General features: G+C 38.0%; 1 protein-coding gene across 1 annotated transcript; it reads left to right on the top strand.

The window, feature by feature from the left end:
* The first annotated feature begins 518 nt into the window (after positions 1–518).
* Positions 519–22,100, top strand: zgc:101569 (uncharacterized protein LOC449822 homolog). Its single transcript, XM_053611322.1, has 7 exons — positions 519–800; positions 949–1,065; positions 3,175–3,339; positions 3,577–3,674; positions 4,157–4,301; positions 16,285–16,434; positions 21,820–22,100. Exons 1-7 carry the CDS (start codon positions 764–766, stop codon positions 22,041–22,043), a joined length of 936 nt encoding a protein of 311 aa, XP_053467297.1. The 5' UTR covers positions 519–763; the 3' UTR covers positions 22,044–22,100.
* Positions 22,101–23,220: the final 1,120 nt, after the last annotated feature.

Below are 23,220 nucleotides of genomic sequence, written 5' to 3'. Positions count from 1 at the left end.
AGGAACATTTATATTTTTGGGCACGACAATAGTTGCCTTATACCCACTCTCTCCCAAAAACAAAATGAGATTTTAAAAAATAATAATTATAAATAAAAACATAATCTGTGTCTTCCCATAAGTATGTGAATACTATTGCTGTGACTTTGATATAACTCAAATCATTACTTATTTAAAAAGAGTATACTGTTTAAAATGAGAACCTTAAGGATTTAGCTTTAAATAAGTATTTGTTGCAGTGGCCAAATCACCAAATACCTTACAATTCGCAAAAGTACGTGCTTTAGCCAGTTTTACATTTAAACATTTTTACACACTCAAGAGCACGAGTATATAAACGTTTTTCCTAAATTACAGGATTTGCATGAATAATAACTCGTACGAACGAGTGTTAAATAAACGAAACCCAGTCTGCTGTTAAAATCACTACACAATATAAAATTATATAAAGGGGTACTTCAATTACATGCAAGTAGAAGCTTAAATGGCTTTTATTTTGATGTTACCAGGCTAAGGCGATGTATTATTTCTGGCTTCAACAGGCTAAACTTCCTCACTAATTTTAAACCAAACCTTGTATGTTTAAAATTCACTTCCAAACGCTTGAATCCATATCTAGTATTCTGATTGGAACGTTAGACCTTTTCTAAAACAAAACTAAACTTATGAACACGTTATATTCCATTAACTTACAGCTCGTAAATCGTTCGAGGCTGTTTGCTTGCTAAGGTTACATAACACCAGAGACAGACTTTCTTAAACTATGCTCTTAAAGTTTTCTCGACCATCATTACTTATTAGTAAGTCTAACATTTTTAAAACACAAACATTTAGGACACACGCTTGCTTGTATGGCTTAATTTACAAATGCAGTTTGGAATATCGTTTCATTTAATCACGGAGTTTTACAAACATCCGCCATAACCTGTGGGATTTCTCGTCATACAGATTTTTTTCTGAACGGAAATAGAATCAAGAAAACAACTGGCCGACATGAGCGGTGTTTTCTTGGCTCAAGACAGCGGTTCTGGAGCTCTGGGTACACTTCTGAAGAACACCCTACAGGTAATGAGTTTCGGGGGGGCTCTGCCGGCAGGGGGCAGCAAATACTTTCCAAATTGGCTATTAAACTGGGACGTAAAGCCGATAAAATAATATCCATATTCTAATTCATTGCACATTTTCTTTATTATTTAGATTTGTTAGCTACCTATCAACATAGACAAATCCTAATATCAATCAGACTTATTGACTGGACATGTATACCCTCACTGTCCAACTTATTAGGAACACCTGTAAACCTGCTCATTCAATACAGTATAATCCAATCCGCCAAGAATGTGGCAGCAGCACAGTTCATAAAATCATACAGGTCAAGTGCGTCAGTTAATGTGCACATCAGAATGGGAAAAAATGTGATCTCCGTGACTCTATTATCTTGGTTCTTGAGACCAGACTGGCTGGTTTGAGTATTTAATGAACTGCTGATCTCTTAGGACTGAACAGTTGAAGAGTTGACAAACATCGTCTGGTCTTTTTCCAATCTTCAACTTTCTAGTTTTGGTTTCTGAGGACAGCGGGCTAGGGCTGTGACGGGGGCTGGGTTGCAATGAGAAACAGCCTGAGGGCACTGTGGGATACGGTATTGTGATTGACCTGCAAGGGGACAGGAGAAGCCGCATATTTCTTTGATGAATACGTTATTTCTTATATTTTTAAGTGTAGTATACCACAAACCTATAAAACTTTGAAAGAAATACCAGTAGGAAGGTAACCTAAATAATAAATATTTATATTGTTATAATAATAATAATATTAATAATAAAGCTAAATATTAAATAATAATAATAAAAAAATGCAGCTAGGTCTCATGCCTGGAGATGGATCCTGAGATTTGTAGGCTAGTGTTTGCCCGTTTAACACTTATTTTCCCAACAAAGCCGACATATGGCTTCATCCAAATTTATTGGTTCACCTCTCTCATTAGGCATGAGTCCAAAATGTTCCCAGATCGCTGATGTAACATTTGGTTTCCCAAAAAGATCCATCGTGTCGCCAGAACCCGAAGAGAAACAGCAGAATTCGCCTGACTGGATTTTGCAGCACTCAAACAAACCTGCTCCAAACTAACAGACAACACCATATAAGGTTTGATTATGATTACGTAATTTGTGTATTAACATAAAATTTCCTGCTATATGGTAGACAATAAATAGAAATCAATATTACAACTGTTATTATTATTACACTTGTATACAAAACATTGTACTTTGTACTTATCATAGTGCCCACTCAAGCAGAAACAATAACATTGCATGTGATGTGACACTACCACACGTGGCACTCCACCACCTTGTCATGGTTGTCATGGCCACTGTCACATCCCTTCAGTGGGCTCTTTATGCTTTACAACTGTGGTGAGCAGAAAAGCATCACAGAAAGCCCAACATGACAAAATTTGAGGCAGCTGGGCTATGACAACAGAAGACCACATTGGATTCCAGTCCTGTCAGCCAAGAACAGGAATCTGAGGCTACAGTGGACACAGACTCGTCCAAACTGGACAGATGAAGATTGGAAAAGGACCTTTGTCAAATTGTCAACTGTATAGTCCCAGGAGGTTGGCAGTTTCTGAAATGGTCAAACCAATCCTGAATGATTCCTGGTGATGAGTCCTGTATCTGCATGATTTTATGCATTGTGCTGCTGCCACATGATTGACTAATTGGATAACTACATGAATGTGTGTATTGTGTTCCTAATAAAGTGGGCAATGAGTGGACATCTAAAATTACAACCTACTGCTAAATCTATAAGAAGCAGAAATGGTTCTTGAGGACCACTGTCCTCAAGAAAAGTAAGTAAACCTTACTGTCACAGTCATGGACTGGGTTTTACAAAATAAATAAATAAATCATTAACTTTACTATTTCAATACTTTTCAGAAGAAATGTCTGAAGTGGTCCATTGATTATAAGGAAGCCAGACAGAATTTTTCAACTTGGTGAAATGGCTAACTAAAACATTTGCTAATTTCACTTATAATAACAAAATATTGCTAGGGTAGTTTTGCAAAGAAATCATCATTCTAACTTATTTCTCTTGTTTTACTGACTCTCTAGGTTCAGATCACTAAGTGGAGTGGTTAATTGTCTTTAATCTGTACCACTTCAGGTCAAACAGTGGTTATTGAAAAGCAAGGTCCAGTGCTTACTGTGGGTATTAACAGGCCAGAGGTGCGTAATGCAGTGAACCAGGAGACATCCCAGCGGTTATTTGAAGAGTTTTCAGCTTTCAATCAGGATGATACCTTGAGTGTAGCTGTGCTACATGGAATAGGTTAGTGTTGTTCACCTGAAATTGCTTACTTGATGATCAAACACATGAAAATATTGATGATCAAATTCACTCATATTATTGTGTACACTTCCAAGTTTTTTTTAAAAAAGAAATATGGTTCTCATAAAAGCCTAGCAAACATGAACATTATGATTTTTCTTTCTTTTTTGAATTTATTCTCATCTATTATTCTTTTGTGTACTTCTCTTTTTCTGCATTTTTGGGCTGTTTTTTCAGGGGGGAATTTTTGTGCTGGTTATGATCTTAAAGAACTTTCCCAGGATTCGGTTTCCCTCACACTGGAGCAAAATGTTTCCCGAGGTCCTGCTCCAATGGTAAGAGGAGGAACTTAAACTTATTCCTTTTTCAGATTAACCGAGTATTTACACTACAGCATTATAGGATCACTACATTAGGTACACCACCAGAGGTGGACTGAGGTATAGTTCTGTTGACTCTATCTCTTCAGCAAGATATTAGCTCTAAATTGAATGGTTTATCAATTATTCATTTGTCAGAGCTGTAATTCAATAGTGTTTGTACTACCTACATATTCCATGCACTGATAGATTGGAGAAAAAGAACAGAGAAGCACACATGATTAAATTGGCTTAAAAGAGATGGAGTAACTAATGACATATATTGTGTATTTGTGTAAATTTTCATCTTACACAGTTACAAACATGATGAGTGCCTTTTTGCATCTGTTACTTGTTAATTCTAATAGAGCCGTACAAAGATGTCCACATTTACCCTTATACTGTACTTACTATTTCAGACACTTTTTAATGGGCTTCTCTACTTTGTTTGCTTGAAGGGTCCCTCTCGTCTGAGGCTATCAAAGCCACTGATTGCAGCAGTGAGTGGTTATGCTGTGGCAGGGGGGTTGGAATTGTCCCTACTGGCTGACCTCAGGGTTGTGGAAGCCAGCACCATTATGGGGGTTTTCTGCCGCAGATTTGGTAAAATACTCATATTCTTACTCCATAAATGGTAGTCCTTAAAAGTCCTTAAAAATTCACAGTTTTTAAAAAAAAAAAATCCATTGTGATCCTGTGCAAATATTACATGTTTGTCACAGCATGTGAAAAAGAACAAACCTTTTTTTTTACATAGAAAAAAGAAAAGTTTTCTTATTCTGAATATGTAAAAAAAAAAAAAAAAAAGTCCATGAAATGTACTTATTTTTTCACATGACTGTATTTTCTGACCAAAAGCTTCAGAAGATTGTACTCTGATTGGCTCTCTGCCCTGATGTGTGACAGTTTTTAGTGGGCAAACAAACATTTGAACACCATGACACAGAGGTTTTCTGAGCAAGAAAAGGTTTGTCACTGGTTATCTGTCATGTCTGTCAAATGGCCTCTTTCTGTAAAAGTAGGTTTCAGATAACCTTATCCCAGCTATTTCCAGGACACTCAGTCAGTAACGGTCCATTAATTTGATTGGGCGAGTGGTGTCCCAGGAGTGTTTATATTTAGTATAACCTCACCAGGATGTTTCACTGTTTGTATCACTCCTCTTGTCTGTGTTTGCCATGTAAATTTCCAATTCTAGCAGCAGTCCCACCGAAACTGTTCCTACAGTAGAGTTGGAGACGACATCAGCAGATATGGCAAACAATGTTTTTCATGAAAATAACTTTTGATTTCAAATATGAAGCTTGTCAGATAAAGATGAAAAGGAAGAAGGGAAGCCCGTTTCACTGTATGCACCTTTAAAGGGAATGTACAAATCATCATCAAACAGATTATTTGGCCATTTCATAACCGCACTCTTGTTTGTGCAATATTGCTTAAATAAACATTATTGAACATTGAATTGCTGCATAAGAATTCTTCACTTTGTCTAGTAGAACAACCCTACTCAGATGAAAGTACAAAGTCATTTGCTAAAAAGCACTGACTGATGTGGTGTCCTGACATTCTGTCACAGTCAGTGTTGGGTATAACGCATTACTGTAATCTAATTACTTTTTCTGATAATGCAGTAATGTAACGCATTACATTTTAAATTGATGTAATTTGATTACAGTTACTGATGTCAATAAAATTACGTTACTTGCATTACAAATTTATTGTTAAGAAAATGATATTAAGTAAAATGCATTTTTAAAATAATTCATGTTTTGCCCCAAAGATTTTTTCTTTAGCCCCGAATAATTCTCCATTTGCAGCAGTTTGTCACTATGTAACTGAACGTCAGTAAAAGAAGACAGCCTGTAATTTTATATCTTCAGTGAACGGAGGCCAGACCAATCAGACAAGGTTTACAGGAAAATACATGGAAACACTCGTGTCTTATTGGCTGACAGCTCTCAATTCTGCCAAACACTAGCTCTCACAGTCAGTGTGAGGAAAAAATGGTTATACACTCATTTTCGTTTTTTTAAACCAGTAAATGGATTGAAACTGAAACAGTAACATTCTCTGTTGCTGAGCAAGAAAACAAGGTGTGTAAATGTCTATATGAGTTTCAGTTTACTTGAACATGATATGAGCAGAGTATAAGGAAAGATAATGTATTTTGCATGGCAATACAATGATAGCTTAGCTGTGTCTCCTCTAGGCTAGTGACACCAAACTAGCCTAGTTAGAAAAGTTTTCTATTTTATCGGTCTGGTAGTTCTACAAACAGTGACAACACCCGAGGCAAATTTTATGATAAATCCAACTTTTTCTGGTCATGTCATACATTGACACACACTAAAATTACTGAAAGAACTATGAGTTTCACTTTGTAGTGTATTTTTGTATGTTTGATAGGTTTTGAAAGTAAAGTAATTAGTAATCTGGTTACTTTTTACATTCAGTAATCAGTAATATAATCAGATTACTATTTTTAAAGTAGTAATTAATATTATATTATTAATAGTAGTATTAATAGTATTATTAGTATAATCTGTAGTGGATTACTTTTTTTGAGTAACTTATCCAACACTGGTCACATTTATTTTATTTATTTTCAACTTGGGTAATTATACAACCCCTTTGCTCTTATTTTAACCTCTAATTTTCTGGAAATGGTTTTTACTTTGCAATGTGGCTGTGCGGATTTGCCCATTCAGCGACAAGAGCTTTAATGAGGTCAGGCACTGTTGTTTAACGAGGAGGCCAGGGATGCAGTCAGCATTCCAGTTCATCCCAAAGGTGTTCACTAGGGTTGTGGTCAGGGCTGTGCAGGCCACTCAAGTTGTTCCCCTCCAACCGTGGTAAACCATGTCTTCATGGACCTCACTTTGTGCACAGAATTACAACACTTTTTTACAACCCCCCTTAATAATATAAAAAATTTTATAGATAAAATATCTAGAGTTGATTTTAAGAGTGCAATTTGCATTTGGAATCTGTTGCTGTCAACTCTCAATATGAAGTCCAAAGAGCTGTCACTGCCAGTGAAGCAACCCATCAGTAGGTTGAAAAATTAAAACAAAGTCATCAGAGAGATAGCAAAATCATCAGATGATGCCAAATCAAGTATTTTGTACATTCTTAAAAAGAAAGAATGCACAGGTAAGCTCAGGAACACAAGAATGTCCAAAAGACATTAGAAAACAACTGTAGTGGATGACAGAAGAATTCTTTGCCTGGTGAAGAAAAAAATGTTTCATAATTAGCCAGATCAGTAACACCCTCCAGGAGGTAGGCGTATCTATCAACAGGTCAACAATCAAGAGAAGACTTCAGGAAATACAGAGTAACTACAGATGGTTTACCATAATGATGTAAACCAGTGGTAAGCCCCAAAAACCGGAAGACCAGTTTAGAGTATGCCAAAAACATGTAAAAATTCCTGTACTGTTCTTATGTACAATCCTATGTACAAAATGATGGGAAGAGAAGTGTATGGAAGGAACTGTTCATGATTCAAAGCATACCACCTCATCTTATGACGTGGGCATGTGTGGCTCCCAATGAACTGGTTCCCTTTTATTTATTGATGATGTGACTGCTGACAAAAGCAGCAGGATTAATTCTGAAGTGTAAAAGTTTATTGTTATCTGATCAAATTCAACCAAATGCTTCAAAACTCATTGGTCAACACTTCACGCTGTAGATTGACAATGACAGGAAGCATACTTCTAATGCAACCCGTGACGTTTTTTAAAGTAAAAAAGTGTAATGTTTTGCAATCACCTGACCTGAATCCAATTTAGTATGCATTACACTTGCTGAAGGCAAAACTAGAAATAAAGTGAACCAGGGAAGAAACCAAGCATCTGGTGATGTCTGTGGGTTGCAGACTTCAGGCAGTTATTGACTACATTCCTACACTGTTCACACGATTTGGATGTAAATACCTTAAAAAAAAAAAACTTAAAGCTGAAAGTCTCACTTTGAGGACATATTATTTAATTTAAAGTCCAATATATGTGGTAGACAGCTTAAATAACAATATTTTGTCAATGTCTAAATATTTATGGACCTGAATGTAGCTCACTGTGACAATGTTTTCTGAATGACCAGAACATGGTGATGTCTAAGAACCAGCAAAATCTTCTTCAATCCCAGATGGACCACCTTCAAGTTGATGTGTTCTGACCTTCACCAGGGTATCATTTGCCCTCAGTACCTATGTGGCTGAAATGACAACACCCCAAGGGTGTCAGGGAGGCGTCCCACACTTTTGGAATACCTGCTGTTCTAGCAAGCCTAGAAGTGGCCATCATCAGTCTGAGCATCCATGCAGATGTGTAACCTCTGTAACCTGGTTTCTGGTTAGGGAGTTCTTCTCTAAGTTCATTGAAATTCTGAGCTCCACAATCTGTGACAGAAGGATGGATGTGTTCTGGAAAGCTTTATTCTTGGTGGGGGCACACAGTAGCCAGTTGTCCAAATATGGCAGTATATTGAGGAGATAAGCCTGTCTGAGTATATCATGAAAACATCAGTGGAGTTAGAAAGAGGCTAAATGGCAGAACTCTGTTCAGCTTGGGCCCACCCTGCTTAAAGATAGTGGTACAGTCCCCTATAGGTGTTGAAACACAGAACTGAGATGTAGTGTCCAAGGGTTCCATGCTAAAAGTGTATTTAGCCATGCAGGTTTTTTGACTCTGGTACCGGCACCCTCCTAACTAGGGGTTCTTTGGCACCAAGTGCAAAAAATGGCCCTAGTACATAAGGTAGGTTTTATGGGCTGATTTGCACACATCAGGCAGAACAGATTTTGCTGAATACACCTGGTGTCATGTATACACTAAGCTGGTAGCAAGTTGCCCTATATTCTGGTATCGGATTCCCACTGCTAGGAGGTATCAATCAACTCCCTTACAGAGGGATCAGCATCTGCAGATTGAAGGGACTGCTCCACTGCTGTCAAAAGAATAGGCAAGAATATTGCCAGTGCATTCTGCATGCAATGCAATATTATAAGTTTTCACCAGGGAGTCATCAGTGCATCTGCATTCAGCACTTGTGCAGCACATATCTGCTTCGTTTGTTGAGACCAGCGATGTGACACAAGCATCAACAGCCATCATATTGCCAACGCCAATCCAACAATTTTCTGCTTGAACAGAAGTGTGAGGATGTGTCGATTAGCATAATGAGCCACAGTGGCAATATATACAACCCATTAACAGTGGTGGATTAAAGAATAGTGGAACATGTTGGGGGCTGACTCTGCACTACATTTTTCTACACAAGTCATGGGCAAAGTGTCTATGGCTGTACATATTTCCATGAGCATGGAGCTTACAGTACAAATTAGGTTTGCACATGTTCAACTGCTTTGATGCAGTTATGCAGATACTGTCATTTATTTATTACACATACAGTGCTGTAAAAAAAATTTGTCCCCATCCTGAATTCTTCTATTTTTGTGTATATCTCATAAATTGTTTCAGAAATTAAAGCAAAAGCTAAGATAAAACAAAGGCAACATGAGTAAACACAAAATACAGTTTTTAAATGATGTCATTTAATGAAGCAAAAAAGTTATCCAATACCAGCTGGTCCGGTGTGGAAACGTATTTGCTCCCATAGTTACCAATTCCCCAAATCTATGAAACTGCATTCATAATGGGGTTCAGCTAGACTAAACACAGCCAGGCCTGATTGATGCAAACCCTGTGAAATCAACGTTTAAATACAATTTTTTCAACAGCATGAAGTTGGTTAAAAGGTCTTACCCAGCAAAACACTATGCCAAAATTGAAAGACATTCCAGAAATGATGAGGAAGAAGGTGATTGAAATAGCTTTGTAACCCTTCCCAGACTGATGTATTTCAAAGGCTTTGGGGACTCCAAAGGAGCACAGTGAGAGCCATTATCTCCAAATGAAAAAAACTCTGCACAGTTGTGAACCTTCCCAGCAGTGGCCAGTCTTCAAAAATTCCTCCAAGGGCACAGCAACTACTCATCCAGCAAGTCACAAAAGAGCCAAGGACAACATCAAAGGACTTACAGTCCTCTCTTGTATCAATAAAGGTCACTGTTCATGACTCCACTATCAGAAAGACACTGGGGAAAAATGTTATCCATGGAAGTGTGGCAAGGCAAAAATCACTGCTAACTAAGAAGAATATTAGGTCTCATCTGAATTTTGCCAAAACACACCTTGATGATCCTTTGGAAGACAGGGCTCCTGTTTCATCTAGCGTAAACCAATTCCACAAAAAGAACATCATACCTACGGTCAAGCATGGTGGTGGTTGCTCAAGCGCAACTGGATTATGCAGCAAGACAATGATCCAAAGCATAGGAGTAAGTCCTAGTCCTAGAAGTAATTGAAAGACTGATCTCCAGTTATTGGAAGCATTTGGTTGTAGTTATTGCTGCTAAAGGTGGCACAAACAGATTTTAAGCTTAAGGGGGTAATTAGTTTTTCACATTGGTGAAAAGTATTGGATAATTTTTTTGCTTCAATAAAAATAAATAAATAAATACAAACGGTTTTGTGTGTTTACTCATGTTGTCTTTGTTTTATGTTGTATTTTTGTTTTGTTTTTTGTCTGCTCACAAATTTAAATAACTCGCAGTCTCTGTTAACTATCATGCTCACGAAAACTGTTCTGTGCACTCAGATCAGACACCCCATGCTCTCTATTAACAATACTGATTGCACACTAGAATTGTGTCTTTCTTTTTGTTTCCCATCCAGCATCAGCAACTTCTCCCATTCGTTTACCATCTCTGCAGCAGTAAATGGCTTCCTATGTTTTGCTAAAACCCAGGCAGTTCTTAGCAAGCATTCATTTGCATGCTCTTGAGCTGTAAGAGAGTGGATTAGCACTATGTTTAATATTTCATATTGAACTTTGATTTACGTTATCTTCAGATCTGATTTTTTTGAGTATGTTACTTTGAACGGTTACCGTTTGCTTTGTAGTGGCACTTCACATTAGCCTGTTTGACTAATGCTACAGACTCTGAGCAGACAGGTCAGTTTTGAACTTGAAGTGGGGAGAATAAATGCATGTCACTTTACTCAGACCAGAAAGGGCAAATGAAATGAAAACAACTATGCAAAAGTCTGTAGCATTCAGCCTTTTGTAATCAAATATCTCTAGAATCTGTTGTAAATAACTTACATAAATGCATAATTTGATAAATCCATAAAAGAGAATCTTATAAAGAAGCTGTGATGGTTCATGTTTAAAATACCAAGGTCATTAGACTACAGCCAGGTTTTTATATATATATATATATACTTTCTGTTAGGTCCACAGAAATATTTTACTGAGTCTGCGTCCAAACCATGGTTCACCAAATGATGACCTTCTGTCAGTAGTCATGTGGCTTATTTTCAAATCTAGTGAGGCATCTTAATGAAATCCATTATGACAGATCTTAGGAATCCTTTTTTATTCATCATTTACTTATTTAACACATGGCTTATGTTTAATGCTTTGAAGCTCTGCAATAATCTACAGTCAGGTCCATGAGTATTTGGACAGTGACACAGTGTGAAGTGTAGACTTTCAGCCTAAGTTCAAGGGGTTTAAAAAATATCTATTTTTTTAACAGCCAATGGATTTACAGGTCAATAAAATTTAATTTGGTTTTATTTCTATAGCACTTTTAACATTGGACATTGTTCCAAAGCATCTTTACAGAAATATATAAATTGAGAATATATATTTTAAATGTATGAATTTATCCCTAATGAGCAAGCCAGAGGTAACTGTGGCAAGGAAAAACTCCCTGAGACAATATGAGAAAGAAACAATTATAAATTGTTATAGTGCAATTATAAATAAATCCCTTCTATAAATGTGCTAATTCTACATGGTCAAATAGTGCAATTGTGTAACCAGGAAATTCATTACAGTTTTTACATGAAGCCTGTTTTGTTGAACTTATCCACTGTTCAATGATGGAGACTTGAGTGCAAAACTATTTGTGACAGTTGAAGTCCTTAGCCATCATAGCATAACTGTTCATATGAGTTGAGGTCCAAAGCCATCCTTATTGTTTTTAAGTGGTACCATCCTCAGTAATCTCAATAAACTTTAGGCTGTGTTATGTGGAGCCATCTTCAGCAGCAGCAGCCATTCTAATTGGTATTGATATTCCAATACTCCAACTAGAAGTAGGGCATCAGGATATATCAGGCAGGTCTGGAGAGCAGAAGGGGTTAGGATCACTGGCATCACTGGCAATGTGTAGCTCAATAGAGAGAAAGGGACAGAGAGGGAGAGATTATTAGGTATGATTGTTTTCCCATAATGGTTAAGGACAATGTAATTTTTGCAAGCAGGGACTCTTGCAAGACTAGCTATGACCTCATAACCAAATTGTTAGATTTAAGGAATCTCAGAGAGAGCCAGAAGGTAACACAGACATGAGGGCACCCTGGGACATAAGGTGACCAGCCACCCCACCATCAACAAACGTGTTTGAACGCGTGAGAGTAAACAAATATATTTCAGCCTAGACTTGAACACTACTTAGAAGGCTGTTTCATAACTGTGGGGCTTTGTAAGAGAAAGCTCTACCCCTGCTGTAGCCTTCACTATTCGAGGTACAGTACAAGTACTTATGTCTTGTCAGAATTAAGTAAAAGGAAGTTAACAAGCATCCAATGTCTAATGTCCTTTACACCTTCCTCAACTTTGTTAAGCTGTTGTCTGTCATCCAGCTTTGCTGAGATGTACAGTGGAAGTTAATTCCATGTTTACGAATAATTTTACCCAGAGGTAGCATATATAAAGAACAGAAATGTGGGCCTAAAACAGAACCTTGCGGAACACCAAACTTTACCTCGGTATGCATAGAAAAGTCACCATTTACATCTACAAATTGATAATGATCAGTCAAATAAGACCTGAGCCATTAGAAGGTCGTTCCCTTAATGCCAACAACATTCTCTGGTCTATCAAGGAGAATAGTATGGTATCAAAAGCTGCACTAAGGTCAAGCAACACAAGCAACGAGACACAAACCTCATCAGGGGCTAGTAGTAGGTCATTTACCACTTTAACCAGTGCTGTCTCTCTGACTGATACATTTCATGAATGTTATTCCTATATAGGTACGAGCATAGCTGCTGTGCTACAACCTTTTCCAGAGATCAAGGGGAGATTTGATATTGGCCTGTAGTTGGACACTTGACAGGGGTCGAGGTCAGGTTTTTTAATCAGGGGTTTGATAACTGCTAGTTTAAATGATTTAGGTACAAAACCAGTAAGGGAAGAATTTATTATTTTTAGAAGGGGTTTGATTAATTCTGGAATTATCTGTTTAAAGTAACATGCAAGTAAGGGATCTAGTATACAAGCTGATGATTTTGATGAAATTAGTTCGGTCTCCCAAAGGGGACTAAAACATTCTAATCGTTGATCCGATAATGTTATATTATTATCTACAGGGTTAGTTATAAGAGTGTCTGGTTTTAAATTAATAGTCTGAATTATTTGTCTAATATATTCAGTTATGCTAACGGAAAAATTTGTGAAAATCATCGCTGATATATAATGATTGTGTGCATGTTTCTGTTGTTGTAGTCTTATTCCTAGTTAATTTTGCTACAGTATTATATAAGAATCTAGGATTATTTTTATCTTCAATTAGGGTGGAGAGATAGAGATAGAGAAATTTTCTATATTTCAGGAGGCTGTCCTTCCATGCTGCTTGAAATACTACCAATTTGGGTTGATGTCATTAACGTTCTAATTTTCTGTCTTAAGGTACGTGTGTGATCGTTATTCCATGGTGCTAGCTTTTTCTCTCTAATTATTTTTCTTTTATGTGGAGCTACCTTATCTAGCATGTAGCAGAACTTTGACACAAAAACATGTCAAACCTAATGAAACATTATCCACCGTCATTTTGTGGCTCTTTTTTCGGTGTCAGTTCAGACACTGTGTAGGCGCCGGCATCATTTTAAAAGTATTGATTTGACACCGGTATTGTAAAAAACCCAAACGATACCCAACCCTAATTATGAGTGGGTCCTATTACATTCTGATTGACCCCTACTGAATCTAGAATGGACACAACTGCTGTTCTCAGAGGGTCTTCTGGGTTATCAAAATTAATATTTAAGTCTCCATCAATTAATGCTTTGTCTAAAGAAACATCCAGGTTTGAGATAAAAATCTGCAAATTCACAAAGGAATTCAGAATATGGCCCTGGGGGTCTGTAAATAATAATTGGTTGAATCGACTCAGTAGACTTATTTTTTGCGGCTACATATGTTATACTAGTATAAAGAACTTCAAAATTGTTGAATTTATGACTAGTTTTTTGTGTGACACCTAGATTATTGTCACGTCCCGAGACGTAAGGGAGATAGGACGGATGCAAATAAGGTTTAACAGTTTCATTTAAGAGAGACACAGGTAGGTAAATCCAAATTATGATCCAAAAACCTAATCCAGAAACATGCAAGGGTCAAGCGATCGGCAAACAGGCATAAATGGGGCAAAGCAGGAATCAAGGTCGCGGTCACGGAAAACAGGGTCAAGAAACAAAACAAGAAACATAGACTATGACTACGAACTGGGAGCGGAAAAACCAGCGTGAACTAAACAAACTAATCTAAAGTTTAACTTAACTAAATCTAACAAGGCACATAACATGGACAATGACTTTCTCTAACGAATGACTCTATCTAACGTATCTAATCTAAACTAATACTCCGCGCCGTGTGCTGGGAGGCGCGCGGTATATAAGCAGACATAATCAGCGCGTAAAGTGCTGACGGCTGACACCAATCTATACACATGCTCAAACAACAGCCAATGACAGAACAGGGAGACATAACAGAAACATAACAAATGCACGTGTCCATAGTAATGTCACGGTTGTCAACATTCACAGAGCAGGCGCTCACGCACCTTGCTTGTGCACGCACGCACGGCCCTCCTGCTTTCCAGGGCGCTACCTAAAGGGGAAACCGTGACAATTATCATTAAAAATGAGTGTGACACCTCCTCTTCTGCCAGTTAGATGGGAATGATGTATATAACTGTATCCAGGAGGACTAGCTTCATTTAATGCTACCTACTAATTTGGTTTAATCCACGTTTCTGTTAAACACATTATATTTAACTCCTGATCATTAATGGTTTCATTAACAATAACTGCTTTAGACAGAAGAGATCTGATATTTAATAGACCTATCTTGAGATCAAAGGTGCTGGCTGTGCATTCAGTATCATCTAATTTTAGGTTAATTAGGTTGTTAAAGCAAATTTTCTGAATAGTTCTACATTTTTGTTTAGCTCGGGGAACAGACACAGTTTCAATATTGTCGACCGTAGGTGATGACCTAGGTGTAGCTAGCAGACGGTTGGTTTAGGCTGCTTGTGTGCTCCCTGGCCTTGGCGCTGGATTGTCACAGATTAACTAGGCCTGTTCTGAGACCATGTGCTATCCTGCAAGAAATGAGAGCAGCACCTTCCCAAGTGGGATGGATAACGTCTCGCCCTAACAGACCAACCTTGCCCTCAAAACTACTCTAATTATCTATAAAGCCCACATTGTTTTCGGAGCACCACCTGGACATCCAGCAGTTCAGCGACCATAACCTGCTGGAAGCTACATCGCTATTACTGCATCTGACATTGCCTTCGCTAATTTACACACCTCTACAATGTTACTCTTAGTAACCTCTGACTGATGAGGGCATATATCATTAACTCCTACATGAATAGCTACCTTAGAAAAATTGTGTTTGCCTAAGACCCTTAGATTACCTTCTATGTACAACGCCCTGACTAAAGCTACTGGAGCCCCTAAAGGCCTAGCTAATTTCACATGCCTTAAAATAGAGTCTCTTCTAACCAGAGCTCTTTCAGGTTTCTTGGCAGGTGCTTCACTGAGGAGAGCAAACTTGTTGGACACGTGAAGCAGAGAGGAATGGTGCTCCCAAAGCTTTGGCATTGTGGTTATGCTGCCGAGTTGTCACCCATTCAGATGTTTACAATGACTAAACATCCTGCATCAACATACTGAACAAGCTGAACATTTGCCATATTGAGTGTTTAACATACCTTAGTCAAAGATTAGTTGATATTATTTTAGACAGATCCGACATGGAAGGATTAGTCAAAAAACAAAAACGTTCTTCTAAAAAATTTAAGTATGGCAGAAGGGAAAGGGGCGACTACAACAAATGAAAACACTAATGAAAAATTATTGATGAAAAAGGAAGGAACAGTATAGTTTAAACACTGACACAGGCAAGAAGCCAGGCCTTTTGGTGTTGCTGACCTCACCAGTGCACGGTTAATGCAATATATTTCTTAAACTCCTTGAAGTAAAGCGGAAAGGTATCTTGATTGGTTCATTTCAAATCCATTGTGGTGGTGTACAGAGGCAAAATTACAATAAATTTACACTGTCAAAATACTTATGGACCTGACCTGTATATAGTGTTTAGAATAAATGTGTTTGTGTATTTGTTTTTTTTACGTTAATTTTTCTATAAATGGTCAGTTAGCACAAAAACACTGTGTCAGACTCTGAACTCTTCTACTGTCTTCCCATCTTTCTAGGCGTGCCACTTATTGATGGTGGGACGGTGCGGCTCCCACAGCTAATTGGTTTGTCTCGAGCTCTAGACCTCATTTTGACTGGAAGACCTGTAGGCGCTCAGGAGGCACTGGCATTTGGACTAGCAAACAGAGTGGTACCAGATGGAAAAGGTAAACAGAGATGCAGTTAGTTTTTAATATTGCACTGGTGTTCAGTGTCTGCTTAAAACCTCCATTAATATTGAAGTTTTTGTGATAGTTGTTCATGAGTCCCTTGTTTGTCATGAGCAGTTAAACTGGCCATTGTTCTTCAGAAAAATCCTGCAGGCCCTGCACATTCTTTACTTTTACAGCATCTTCTGCATATTTGATCCATTTCCAACAGTGGCTATATGATGTTGAGATCCATCTTTTCACATTTAGGACAACTGAGGGACTCATACACAATATTAAGGTTGTGCAAACTAAAAAGGTGTGAACATACATTGAATCGAACCCCCAACCCTGGAGGTGTGAGGGAAACATGCTAACCACTAAGGCACCGTGCGCCCCTCTCATTGATAACATTTCGTTATTCATGTATTACATGTTCAGAAGCTAAATGTACCCTTTAGATAGTATGCTAATCCATTTCAGAGTCCATTCTTGACGTAATGTTGTAGTCCGGCTGAATGAAATTGATCAGCTTTTGAAAACCATGTTGCCTACCAGTTTCATCGAAGGTGATGCATCAATATCAATAGATGTGATATTCTTCTGTGGAAAAAGTAAGTACACCCTTGGCCTCAGAAGCTAGTATTGCCCCCTTTAGCAGAAATAACTCCTTGTAGGCATTTTGCATAATTGTCCAGCAGGCTTGCTGGAATTTTTGACCACTCTTCCATGCAATCTGGGCTTTGACTAGGCCATTCCATAACCCTCCATTTATTCTTTTTGAGCCATTCCTTGGTGGATTTGCTAGTGTGCTTAGGATCATTATTCTGTTGATAGGTCCACTTTCAGTTCAACTTCAACTTTTGGACAGATGTCCTCACATTTTCTTTAAGCACGCTTTGATATGATGCATGATGCAGAATTTATAGTTGAATCAATGAATGTAAGCTGTCCAGTCACCAAGGCAGCAAAGCAACCCCAAACCACAGCATTTCCACCACCATGCTTAACAGTTGGTGTGAGGTGCTTCTCCTGAAAAGCTGTCTTTGGTCTGCACCAAACATGTCTGCTGTGGCCAAACAACTCTATCTTTGATTCATCTGTCCAGAGCACATTATTCCAAAAGGACTGGTTTTTACCTATGTGTTCACTGCAAAATTGTAGTCTTGCAAAGGCTTTTTCCTGGCATGCCTCCCATGTAGGTCAAATTTGTGCAGTCTCTTTCTGACTGTAGATGCATGCATTTTGACAGCAACAGTTGCTGTCAGACTCGCTAGCATATCCTGTGATTAAATTTTGGGGGTCTTGGAGACTTCTTTTTGCATGAGACGGTCTGCTCTTGGGGCTGAATTTGCTGGGATGGCCAGTCCTGGACAAATTGGTAGTCATTTGAAATTTGCACAATTTATAGATTATTTTCTTTACAGTGGAAGGATGTATATGAAATAATTTGGAGATCTTTTTAAATCCCTTTCCAGACTCATAGGCATCCACAACCTTTTTTCTGAAAGCCTTGCAGAACTCTTTAGATCTTGGCATGATGACACCACACATCAATAGCAAAGGGAACACCAGATATGAGATTACATATGAGAGGGGTATGCTTTATCCATTCCATAACCAGCTTTGATGTGTGTTTGGAACACCAAATTGTGTCCACGTTTCAACCGTCTGGCTGATGGTTTGAGATTATGCTGAATAATTCTAAGGTAGTCCTCCTTCTTCAATATTCTATCCACTGGCAGCAAAACAGCCCCAGAACATAATGCCGCCACCACCACCATGCTTAACAGTCGGTACAGTGTTCTTTACTCCTCCAAACATACCTCTAGTCATTGTGGCCAAACAATTCAGTCATTGTCTCATCTGACCATAAAACTTTCCTCCAGGAGACTTTTTCTTTGTTCATTTGATCAGCCACAAACTTTAGATGGGCTTGAAGGTGTCGATTTTGGAGCAGGGGCTTCTTTCTTGGATGGCAGTCGTTCAGTTCATGGCGATGTAAAACTTGCTTGACTGTAGTCAGTGACACTGATGTTCCAGCAGCTTTCAGTTCATTGCTGGCCTGTGCCTTGGTGGTTCCTGGGTTTTTCCTGACCATCCGAACCAATTTCCTCTCACCTGCGGGTGACAGTTTGGGTCTTCTTCCAGACCTTGGCAAAGTGGCTACACTTAAAAATAACTTGTACTTACGTACAATTGTTTGAACTGATGATCTTGGAATCTGCAATTGTTTCGAAATGGCTTCAAGAGACATTCCTGACTTTCCCAAAGTACTGTGTGTTGGTGAATCCAATGAGTGCTGTCAAACAAACCCTTTTTATGTTGGCACAGAGAAACCACCAGCTGTAGTCAATCATGATCACTAACAGGAAATTAAGAGGCCTTGGTCTTGGCAAATTATATGTATAAAGTATGTATAATTTTGGTCCTGTGTTGATTACAGAAAACCCCGAATGAATTAAAACTTGAGAACCAAATTGTTTTTTTTTTATTAAAGCTGTATGTTGTACAATTATTCTGCCCCAGAAAAAGAAAAGTTCAAAGAAATTATTGAAAGCCCAATATTTCCATGACATTCATGTCCATGTTGAGTGTATGTACTTCCAACCGCAACTCTGTATATATGTGTTTGTGTGTGTGTGTGTGTGTGTGTGTGTGTGTGTGTGTGTGTGTGTGTGTGTGTGTACACAGTGCATGTTCTTTATTGAAGCAGAAATGTTATCCAATACCATCTGGGCCTGTGTGAAAAGGTATTTGCCCCATAGTTACTAATTCCCTAATTCTGTGAAACTGCATTCATAATGGGGTTTAGCTAGACTAGACACAACCAGGCCTGATTATTGCAAACCCCATTCAATCAAATTAACACTTAAATAGAACTTTTTCAACAGCATGAAGTTGTTACCAAGTAACACACTATGCTAATGAGGAAGAAGGTGATTGAAATACATCAGTCTGGGAAGGATTACAAAGCTATTTCAAAGGCTCTGGGACTCCAAATGACCACAATGAGAGCTATTATCTCCAAATGGAAAAACTCGGCACAGTAGTGAACCTTCCCAGAAGTGGACGACCTTCCAAAATTCCTCCATGAGCACAGCAACAACTCATCCGGGACGTCACAAAGACAAAAGACCCAAGAACATTAAAGGACCTACAGGCCTCTCTTGCATCAATAAAGGTCACTGTTCATGACTCAACTATCAAAGAGTCACTGGGCAAAAATGGCATCCATAGAAGAGTGGTGAGGTGAAAACCACTGCTAACCCAAAAGAACATTAAGGCTCAGCTGAATTTTGCCAAATCACCTTGATTATCTTAAAACCTTTTGGGAGAAGGTTCTGTGGACTCATAAGTCAAAAGTGGAACTGTTTGGAAGTGATGTAAATCTTTTCTGGATGATTAAAACCATGAGTAAGCAAAAATCACAATGAACTGATCATAAATGATTGAATCATAATCATGGAAAATAAGGAAGAATATTTCACAGTAGACAGAGGTCTCGTTACGTCTGGCATAAACCAAACACAGAATTCCACAAAAAAGAACATCATACATACGGTCAAGCATGGTGGTGGAACTGTGATGGTGTGGGATGTATTGTAGAATCAGGGCATGGGCGATGGGGATGAATTCTGCTCTCTACCAGAAAATCCTATAGGAGAAGATTTATGGTCTGAAGTCCATAAATTGAAACTCAAGAGCAACTGGATTATGCAGCAAGACAGTAATCCAAATCATAGGAGTAAATTCTAGTCCTAGAAGTAAGTGAAAGATTGATCTCCAGTTATTGGAAGCATCTGGTTGCAGTTATTGCTGCTAAAGGTGGCACAAACACATTTTAATTTTAAGGGGGAAGTTAGTTTTTCACATTGGTGAAAAGTGTTGGATAACTTTTTTGCTTCAATAAAAATAAATAAATAAAAACTGTATTGTGTGTTTACTCATGTTGTCTTTGTTTTAAGTTGCATTTTGTTTAAAGATCTAAAACTATTTATTATGCGAGATACACAAAAACAGAAGAAATCAGGAAATATTCACAGCACTATATATATATATATATATATATATATATATATATATATATATATATATATATATATATATATATATATATATATATATATTGGTCCGCACTTATATAGGACCTTTATCCAAAGCGCTTTACACTGTGTCTCATTGACTCATTCACACACATACTCACACAACAATGGTAGCAGAGTTGCCATGCAAGGTGCTAACTTGCCATCAGCAGCAACTTGGGGCTCAGTGTCTTGCCCAAGTACACTTCGGTATATGGAGTCATGTGGGTCGTGAATCAAACCACCAAGCCTATGATTAGTGGACAACCCGCTCTACCAACTGAGCCACAGCCACCCATATATATATTTGAGAATTGAGCACATATATTTTTTTTTTGTGCTCAATTCTTAGCATTGACGCTAAATCTGATTTTCGTTTGTTGCATTTATAGCATTCACCGCTCAGGTAAACTCAGTTTTTAAAAGGAGGAAGGGAATTTTACTTCTATTCTTTTCGTTCACCGGAAAGGAGGAAGGGAATTTTACTTCTATCTTTTCTGGACAAATTACTATAAAGAAATACCCCCATTTTCTCTCCTTTTCCACGATTAGCTCAAAGATCATCATGCAAAATTTTTGTACATTTTTTAAACCTGCATGTGTACCTGTCATTTTGCTGCTTATCTGCTGACTTATTAGCATGGGAAAATGTTGCTTCATCCTGTTCAGGATCATGTGGATGAATTCACATTGAATTCTACTTAAATGCAACCAGTTTAATCAGTAGGTGTGCTTTTTGTTAAGTTCTATGACCTGACTTCCATAGTGTTCCACCTAATGGAAATTTACAACTGTTGCAACTCAATTTAATTCACACCTTGTGACTCCCTTGAGGCAGAAAATGGTTTCATGGATTTTGGGGATAGTTAATGGTTTTACTTGAAATATGTTGTAAAAGAGAAAGAGTCCTTCTGTGAAGAACTCTTTATTGTGACTTTTTTGTTCCTAAGAGTGTACCACCAATCAGTTATCACTTGTGATAAGAATTAAAGTATCTGTAACATTTTGTAAAAATAAAATTTTGGTTCATTAAATCAACTACTAGTGTCTTTGTGAAATTCTCATTTGTAACATGAGTTTATAATGCATCATTATAGTCAGTGCTTGGGGTATTCCTTAGTTCACATACAGCAGAAGCCTTAATGAGGTGTCACATTTGTTCATACCTGAGATATGGAAAAATTGACAAATACAAAAATGCAGATATAAAAGTTGCATCCATTTGTGTAGGCTGTGCAGGGGTATAATGATCATAGCTCATTAATGAGGCTCAGATCTCTCTCTCTCTCTCTCTCTCTCTCTATTATGTGTGTGTCAGCCTTACAGGTCGCTGTTGAGCTTGCAGGGCAGATAAGTTCCTTTCCTCAGCTCTGTCTCCGTGCTGACCGTAACTCTGCATATCATGCAACTTTTGATGCCACCTCGTTCACCCAGGCCATGCAGTATGAGACTAACTATGGCCTGCCAATAATCACAGCTGAAGCTGTCCCCGGGGCAACCAGGTTCAGCTCTGGCATTGGAAGATCTGGAAAGTTCTCTTGAAAGACATGATAAATGTGTTTTTACCCTCCAATAAAAATGTACTATAATTACTCGTGTTTATAGTATTTCACTTGCGAGAAAAGACATCAGTGTGATTTTGACAAAGGTTCCACTTGAACAGCATAGAGTTTTAATTGTGATTGTCTTCCTTTGAACAGCCAACATTTATGGTCACTTTAAAGCTAATAGAAAAACCTTTTTGTTGCAAAAATTCCTAACAAACTAGAAAGCTGGCATTTCTGGATTAGTAAACCACCGTGCAGAAAAGCTGAAATTGTGCTGACATTATTAAATAGATGTAGCATTAATTACACATGTAGATGTAGACCTCCTATGGCATTACTGACTGTCGCACCTCCTCCAGAGCCCATAGGATTAACTCACTCTTCCTTCAGCCTTGCCAACATGCTTACAGGCCATACAGGCCTCCCCAGTGACTAAGGCTGTAATGAGCCCCACTGACACGATTAATGCATGCTCAGTGCCACTGGTTCCAAATGGTTTCCTGATGTTACACCTAATACCACTCCAGCACATTTGCCTAACACAACCATAGCCAATAAGACCTTCCCACTGACAAAGACAAGCCCCACTGGCACTGTTAAATAAAGGAATATCAGTGTCATACACTGCATTGCTGCAAATCTCCTTGAGTCAAACTATAGGAAGGTTGCTAGTGCTTGAAAAGCTCATTTGCTTTAAATGGTCTGTACAGTCAATTATAGTTGTATAAAGAGTTAATGATTTGCATTAAAGAACTGTTCTCTATATTTACGATACAGCTGCACTGATTCAAATTAATGGCTATTGGGCAAGCAATTGTGACTGAAATTGCAAGCAAAACAATGCATGCATTTCCACACACATCTCTTTTTCCTTTTTTCCCTCTTACAGGAATGGTTTAATAAGTATGTAAATAATATGGTATTGCCTTCTAGAACTCTTTAGATCAATCTAATTGAACACCTATGGAAGAAATTGAACTGGTGTGTTAAGCAGTGATCTCCACTGCCATTGGACAGTGCATTATACAGTGCATCCGGAAAGTATTCACAGCGCTTCACTTTTTCCACATTTTGTTATGTTACAGCCTTATTCCAAAATGGATTCAATTCATTATTTTCCTCAAAATTCTACAAACAATACCCCATAATGACAATGTGAAAGAAGTTTGTTT

This window comes from Ictalurus furcatus, chromosome 23 (genome assembly GCF_023375685.1).
Source record: "Ictalurus furcatus strain D&B chromosome 23, Billie_1.0, whole genome shotgun sequence".
Lineage (NCBI taxonomy): Eukaryota > Metazoa > Chordata > Actinopteri > Siluriformes > Ictaluridae > Ictalurus > Ictalurus furcatus.
This window is presented reverse-complemented; position numbering and strand designations above follow the sequence as displayed.

Bases quoted from the DNA above. Each gene is read 5' to 3' on its own strand.
- zgc:101569 (XM_053611322.1), top strand. From the start codon at position 764: ATGCTCTTAAAGTTTTCTCGACCATCATTACTTATTA. The intron at 801-948 runs GTAAGTCTAACA...CTCGTCATACAG, and splicing joins TCGACCATCATTACTTATTA to ATTTTTTTCTGAACGGAAAT. The intron at 16,435-21,819 runs GTAAACAGAGAT...TGTGTGTGTCAG, and splicing joins AGTGGTACCAGATGGAAAAG to CCTTACAGGTCGCTGTTGAG.